Source organism: Gopherus flavomarginatus, chromosome 6 (genome assembly GCF_025201925.1).
Source record: "Gopherus flavomarginatus isolate rGopFla2 chromosome 6, rGopFla2.mat.asm, whole genome shotgun sequence".
Lineage (NCBI taxonomy): Eukaryota > Metazoa > Chordata > Testudines > Testudinidae > Gopherus > Gopherus flavomarginatus.
In genome coordinates, this window is record NC_066622.1 from 42,247,662 (window position 1) to 42,255,285 (window position 7,624).

General features: G+C 43.8%; 1 protein-coding gene across 1 annotated transcript; it reads right to left on the reverse strand.

The window, feature by feature from the left end:
* Positions 1-5,374: 5,374 nt before the first annotated feature.
* On the reverse strand, positions 5,375-7,624 carry LOC127053356 (protein BTG1-like). The gene is made up of 2 exons (XM_050957934.1): positions 7,335-7,624; positions 5,375-6,877 (listed from the first exon to the last, which is right to left on the reverse strand). Exons 1-2 carry the CDS (start codon positions 7,450-7,452, stop codon positions 6,525-6,527), a joined length of 471 nt encoding a protein of 156 aa, XP_050813891.1. The 5' UTR covers positions 7,453-7,624; the 3' UTR covers positions 5,375-6,524.

Below are 7,624 nucleotides of genomic sequence, written 5' to 3' on the forward strand. Positions count from 1 at the left end.
TTGTGAGACTCAAGGGATTTGGGTCTTGGGGTCCCCAGGGAAGGTTTTTCAGGGGGACCAGAGTGCCCCAAAACACTCTAATTTTTTGGGTGGTGGCAGCAAGTACCAGGTCCAAGCTGGTAACTAAGCTTGGAGGTTTTCATGCTAACCCCCATATTTTGGACGCTAAGGTCCAAATCTGGGACTAAGTTTATGATAGGAGGGATGACTGCTGGATGTCCATGTCATCAGAGCCGTAACTAGGTATTTTTGTGCCTGAGGCAAGAATACAAAATTGTGCCCTCCCCCAGGGCCGGCTCTTCAGCGGCAATTCAGTGGCGGGTCCCTCAGTCCTCTTGGAGGGAAGGGCCTGCTGCTGAATTGCTGCCGAAGAATGAATGAAGGGGCGGTGGTAGAGCCTGTGATTTTGGGAGGTCTAACTCATGATTTTTGACTGCTTGGGCTGGTAATGTTGCTTCCAAGATAGTCTTTGGTTCCAGTCCAGTTGCAATCCAGAGAGGGACTCAAAGGTTAAGAGAGGAGGGAGGCACTGGATATCAGCAGTGGTCACTAGGGATCAGCATGTGTCCTGAGAATGCTGGGAGTTCAGGTCTGCAGGGCAGGATCAGGGGCGGCAGGTTTGTAGAAATTTTGGTCGTGCCCAGAACCAGCCCCTGCCCAAACTCCACCCCCGCCACCCGCCCAAGGCTCTGGGAGGGAGTTTGGGTGAGGGAGGGGTGCAGACCCTAGGCTGGGGCAGGGGACTGGGGTTCAGCCTCTGGGAGGTGGTTTAGGGATGGGAGGGGCTGTGGGCTGTGGCTGAAGATGAGGGGTTTGGAGCGTGGGAGGGGCTCAGGGCAAGAGCAGGGGTAAGGGCTCTGTCTGGGACTGAGTATGGGGTGTTTGGGTGCTGGAGGGGCTCAGGGCTTGGGCAGAGGGTGCGGTGAGGGGGTGAAAGCTCTGGCTTGGGGTGTGAGTTCTGGGATGGGGCAGGGATGGGGATGAGTTTGGGGTGCAGGCAGACTGCTCCGGACAGGGGCCAGAGAGGACTCCCCCCCAGCCCTTTCCCTGCTGGCAGCAGTGAGCTCTGGGGGAGCAGTCCCCCCCAGCAGCACACTCACCCCCACCACTGTCACTGCATGTGCTCCTAGGGCCCCTCTCAGGTCCAGGAATCTCCCTTGCCTCCCCCCAGTGGGTGCCAGGGGGTGCTGTGTGTGCCTCCTCCCCTGCTATTGACCCTGACTGTAGCCTCACTGAGGGTGAGGGATGGGGCTGCCTCCTTGCCCAGCATGGGGCAGGAGAAGTGACTGCGGGCGGGGGGCTGTGCTGCTGGAGAGTCCCATTGGAAAACAAAAGGGCCTGAGGGGGAAGGGCAGGCTCACAGTCTGATCGAGCAATAGAAAAGGGGGGTACTAGGACCCTGCGGAGCAGTTGCTGCAGGGGAAAGACAGGGACTCTCTGCTCGGGGCCAGGGAAGTTGAGGGAAGCAAGTTGGGGCCGGTAGACACTCGAGGGCAGCAGCTTTTTTTTCCTTTTCTCTCCACCGTTTTCTGCGCCCCTCCCCGAGCTTTGTGTGCCCCAGCGCAAGTGCCTCACTTGCCACGCCCTTGTTACGGCACTGCATGTCATAGCCAACTCCTCTTCTTCAGCAGTTAAGGTCTGACCCTGGTACTGAGTATTGAGAATATTTGCAAGAAAATAAGATGGAGATTGTGCTTGTCCCATTTGGGTTTTTTTTTTTATGCTTGTAATGTAACTCTGTCATTACATATTTCTCTTTTAAGATCTCACTCAGTTCCTTCCAAATTTCAACAGCATCAGCAATAAATCAGCTATTTCCCTGCATTTTGTTCAAGGCTACAGAAATTGGCTTCAGGGTACTCGGCCTGTGTTCAACATTTCTCTTAAGCCCAATGTTGAGAACTTTGGCTGTGACAGTGCCATCTATTTTTTTCACAATTTTGTTCACAAACTGTCATCAGATTAGGACAGTTCTTGATACAGTGCTCAAAACAGTCCACTACTGAGTTCCATCACACGTCTTGTAGGAGAGTTAACTTGGTTCCTCCCACTTTTTTCAGAGTAGCAGCTACAAAGTTGTTGTTACGGAAGTATTTTGCAATTTAACATTAGCCTTTGTTTCTGGAACACTGAAGTCTTTGGCTAGGAGGTGCATCAAATGAGCACTGCAACTGCATGTTATTAGCTTGGGACTCTCCTCACTCTCTTCTAAATAATTTCTTCTCATCTTGGATACATTTGCAGCATTGTCTGTGACCAAGCTGCATACTAAACATTCAAATTTTTGTTGTTATAGCTTTTACTGTTACTTCTTGTAAGTATTCTGCTGTGTGTGCATTTCCTGATGTATCAATTGTTTCTGTAAGGAAGACGTTCCCTTCTTCTGTTGTCACACAAGCACATACAACAGGATCATTGTGGACATTGTTCCACCCATCAAGACTCAGGTTAACAATTTTACTCTCTAGACTTTTTGCACACTGCTCAATTTCTCTTTCATACACTTTATCCAGCAATTTGCCTGTGACATCTGGTCTTAATGACTGAACCGTGTTAATGAAGTGTGGGTTATCAATCATATGGGAAAGAGAGTTTGTTGCATAAATAAACCGGGCAGTTTTTTCTGTTATCTCTTTTTGTAATCTGCTGGTTCTTATCACAAATATATCTATGGTTGTTTTGGGATGATGGAGATTTTTTTTTTCTTTTTGCTACAGGTGATATACTGTGGCTCTGTGACATACATGATGTGACTGAAACACTATCATTGGCAGATAACTCTGAAACTATAGAAAATGATGATGATCTTGAAGGTGGATAGTCTTCAGAATCCTGTAGGTTGAAGATTGATTCTCCTAAACAAAATAAGTCAATGCAGTTATTTAATTATTACTACTATACTGCCCATTTAGTATTACTCATTGCATTCACTGACACTCAGTACTACTTTAAAGTTGAAATTGTAAAAGGAAGAGCTGCCTATTTCAGCTATTTATTTTTTTATCACAATGGCATCTAAATGATAGTACCATAGAGTAACAACTATATTTTTTGCTCAAACATGAGAATTCAAGAATAGTCCAGAAGGAAGACAAGCAGTCCTTAAGAAAGAAGTATGGAATAAAAAAGTTTACCAACCTAAAGAACCTCCATGTTCAGACATGTTCCTTTCATCATCTTCAACACAGCTTTCTCCTGAGAAGGAACACTTCTCATGATGTTGTTTCATTTGGGCCACCAGGCCTTGCATTTCTTTGTTGCATTGTTTGCATTTTGCACGCATGCCTGTCTTACCCACAGGTAGAGAAACTTCATTAAAATATTCCCAAACTGGGTCTCTTTTACAGCCTGCTGCTATTTTAGGTTTTTTCTTCTAGTGAGAGAATGGTATGGTAGATCTCAAATCAATGAAGGCTACACTCAGAAAGACCTCAAGACTTCTGGAATATGCTGCTCAAACAGTTTCACTTTTGTTTCTACTGCCTGTCCCTCCCTTCTCACATTTATCTCCAGACTTCTTCTTGTCCAGATCTAGTTCGCCCCCAACAATCTTCTATTCATTGAAGTTTTCGAAACTTTGCACTTTTAGGGAGAAGCAAGGGATTGACTCTGTACACGAATTTGCAGAGGGACAATGGGGTTCAGGTCTGTTATTTCTCATCTCTGTATATTATTTATTTATTTAAAAACATTTCTGCTGTTAACAAGCATGTTATCTCTGGAGACATGAATTCACAGTTTGAGAACCTCAAAACTAAGTAGCTCTGATGGTATCTTCTAGACTGAGCCCGGAGTCCCATTGGGTAGATAGAAAGATTAACCTATAGAGAGGCCCCTGGAGCTCCATAAGATTGAGTCCCTAATCCATGAACTATTGGAACTCATTTACAAAACTTTTCTTAAAACATTACATGACTATATTGTCTCATACTATAGAATTAGAATTTATAATCCCTATTCCATGATGAGATATCTTTGAGCTATATTGTATCTTAATTAAAACTATCTTTAGATGGGTTTTTTTCCTCAAAAACCTATTTTATCACTTTATCCACTTTAGAATTTCACGGAAGGCAACATGCAAGAAAAACATTTTGACGAAGCTCGCCATTTCCATCTTTTTAATACTCTGTCTACATGTCAAACCACAGCCAGGGAACTGTCTCTGCAGTAGACAAAGCACCCTAAAATGTCCTAAAAAGCTAATGTACCTGCTGCTCTTTAGCTAGCACCCAAAGACGTGTTCCTCCAAACGAAGCACAAACCAGTAATTTCACAGCTTGAAATAATAATTTTCTAGCTTCTGCAAGACTGCCCTGAAAGAACCCAGAGGTTACTGAAACTGGTTCTTTTATTTCCCCTGCCCCAATCTTGTTTCTTTGGAATTCTTTGCTATGCAGTTCCATGCAAAAGACAGTGCTACCATACAAGACAATCATACTACAGTCCTTAGCATTATTAGAACATTCCTAATAGATAATACATTATATGTGTAATATTACATCATCTTAGGCTGAAACAGTTCACTATGCAGTGTCTCGCCCTATACAGACATAAATTTATTCCAACTATATAAATATTACAAGGTCAGGTTTAGTCTAACTAAACTCCATTTTAACACAACTTTCATCTATCTATTATAAAATCTAAAATTCCATTCAATGAAAACTAGGCATGACTATACCCTCTTGAGAATGTAAACAAGGAATAATATTTTGTAGTTTTAAATCAGGAAACAAAAATACTGCATCTCTACCATCTTTCAAAAAATCTTCTTCTTCCAGAAACTTTTATTTTCTCTTTTTCAGTTACTTTTTCTACTAAACATCTGTTTAGAACTGATTGTTACATTTGTGTGTGGTAGGAGTGGCATATTAGAAGCATAGTACAAAGTTATTTTAGTGTATGTTAATATTTAAGGTTTTTTTTTTTTTTTTAAGAATGTAACAATTATGCTTTCTGTTCAGATTAATCGCTCCTGTTACATAAAACCACTGTCACCTAGTTAATTAGGATGTAACCAGCAGTTACAAAGCCCACCAGCTTTTCCATAACAGAAATGGATTATTTTCAGCTAAGTTACAAGGACCATTTCTAACTTGCCTGGACTTGTCCATCAACTGCATGTTTTGCCATGTTAATGAGACATTTTGCAAGGCTTATTGCTAACATGCTGACAGTAGACAAAGCTCTCTTTCATTAACCACGTAATTATGATCTAGTACAGAGCTACTGAAAACATGAACACGGGCGGTATGCAATCCTCAAAGGTTCTATTAAAATTCATATCTTATGACTACTAAAAAACAAACAACCCACGTCAAACAATTTCATTCTATCTTTTGGTGAAGCATTAATAACAAAATCTCCCACGTAGCAGACTATTTGGCAGGCTATTAACCTACTTTTTATTAAAACCAGTGCTTCCATCAAACTCTCTGTAGTTGATAAAGTACCATAGACCATATTTAACATAATTTTACCAAATTAAACTTTAAAAAATGACTAAAATGGCATAAAATGTACAGTTTTACAATTTATTAGTACTGTAAATTTTTGATTTCTTGTAAAATAGGATATAGGTGAGACATTACTACATTCAACTGTAAAATTTCCATATGGTTTACGATGAATATACTATCCTACTCTGTACTAAAGATGTTTATGACTAACTGAAAACTCACTCCAATTTAACAGCCAAACACCAAGGAGCATAAATAAGTCCTTTACTAAGTCAGGTGTATTCTACCTTCCTAACTGCTCAAAATTTATATATGAGCAGGTCTGAAAAGAAAAAAAAAAGTCTATAGATCAAAACAAGTCAAGGTGAACTGACACGATGAAAGAACCACACTTTTCTGAAAAATATCTTATATTCATTAAAAGATTTTATATATTGTACTGAAAACTGGATGAACAGAGTTGTCTGAGCATGTCTCTACTGTATTGTTTTGCTCCAAGATAGTCTAAGTTTATAGGGAGGCAATTCCTTTTTTGAAAGCTGCTTGGGCACGATAGGACTTCTTCGCTACGAAATCTGTTAGCAGGAAAGTTATATTTGTCATTTGTGCCTTCCAGCTGTAATTTTATGACCCTGAGAAAAGTTTGTATAGGCAAGTCACTAGAGAGATTTTTAATTACAGTTGGTCAGAGCTGTTTTTTTTTCCTAGAAGTTACTCAGTAAGTACAGGAATCTTGTGGAAAGTTATTATAAACTAAAAGCCATTGTAAAGAAAGAATTAAGTTACTTTTCTTTTTATTACAAATAGCCAAGGATTCTGTCAAAATATATATCTGTAGAACAATCAGCTGACTGTACATTTCATTTACAGTATACAATCCAGAAAATTACATGCAGTTTAAAGAACTGCTTATACATTAGCCCTTGGCCACAACAAAGAACTTGGCAGTACTGCTACAACTTTAATGGCTATGGGGTGAAAATCAACATCTCAATTACATCATCTAACTTCATTATGAAACTGGGATACATACATACATCATTGTACAAGAAATGTTAATTTTTAACTAGAAACTGTCATCATGTTGTAATTTTTGGAAGGGCTTGATCTGCCAATTCTCCATTCCTCTTTACAGCTGTTTCTACTCTCCAGAGCTTTTGCAGTCTTCAGACCTGGTTGGGGGCTTTCATAAAGGACACAGATAGACCCATCTTCTCCTATTCTATAGGACACCTCAAAGGGGTCAATCCAAAGAGTCAGTTCACTGGGTAAGAGCTGGAAGAGTCTCTGATGGCTCAGTCCAATCATGCCGGCTGCCTTCCCTATCAAGGGGTCCATCTTGTGGTTGATCCTAATGCATCGGTACCCTGAACCCTTGGAGGGCATCAGGGGAAACCAGTGGTGTTTATAATGGTCTGCGCGAGGGAACAAAGAGAAAGACAGAAACGTTACTGCTGGCACAAGGAGGCCAGGCAACTCCTACACGATCACCTTCCCTCAATCACTTTATCAAGGGCCCTCCAGCTGCACAGGGATTCACAGCACTAACCCTGGGAAGGGGGGATACTAATGAATGGAGGGTCATTTAGTCACAGCCGGGAGAGGGGTGGAGGGTTTCCCTAGCGCCAACCACCCGCCGGCCCGAACAAGGGAAGAGAGACCGTAACGCGCCGCGGGATGGAAGGGCAGAGACAAGGGAGCAGAGGGCGAGGGCTCCTCTGTGCGGGGTGCTGGACTGCCCGTCTGGGGCATCTCCGACACCTCCGGTGGGGGGGGCGCGTTAGGGGCAGTTCAAGGGCTCTGAACCCTGCTTCCCCGACAGAGGGGCTCAGGCCGATCCCGGCACTCGGGGCTGCCCCCGCCCGCCCACACCTCGCAGCGCCTCCTGCAGTGACTCGCTGAAGCAGCGCAGCTGCTCGTCGCCGATGCCGCCGGGGGTGCGCAGCAGGCGGGTGATGAAGCCCGCGGCAGTGGAGATCTCTGTCTTCATGGCCCCCGGCTCCGCTGTCCGCCTCCTCAGCGCCCCACACCAGTGACCGAGTGGTCCGGCGCCCGCCCCGCGCACGATCCGCGCCTGGCCCCCTGCCAGCGCAGGGCTCAGCCGCTGGGTGGTGCGGGACGCGCGGCCAGCCCCCGCCACCCACTCGACGCTACTACAGCGA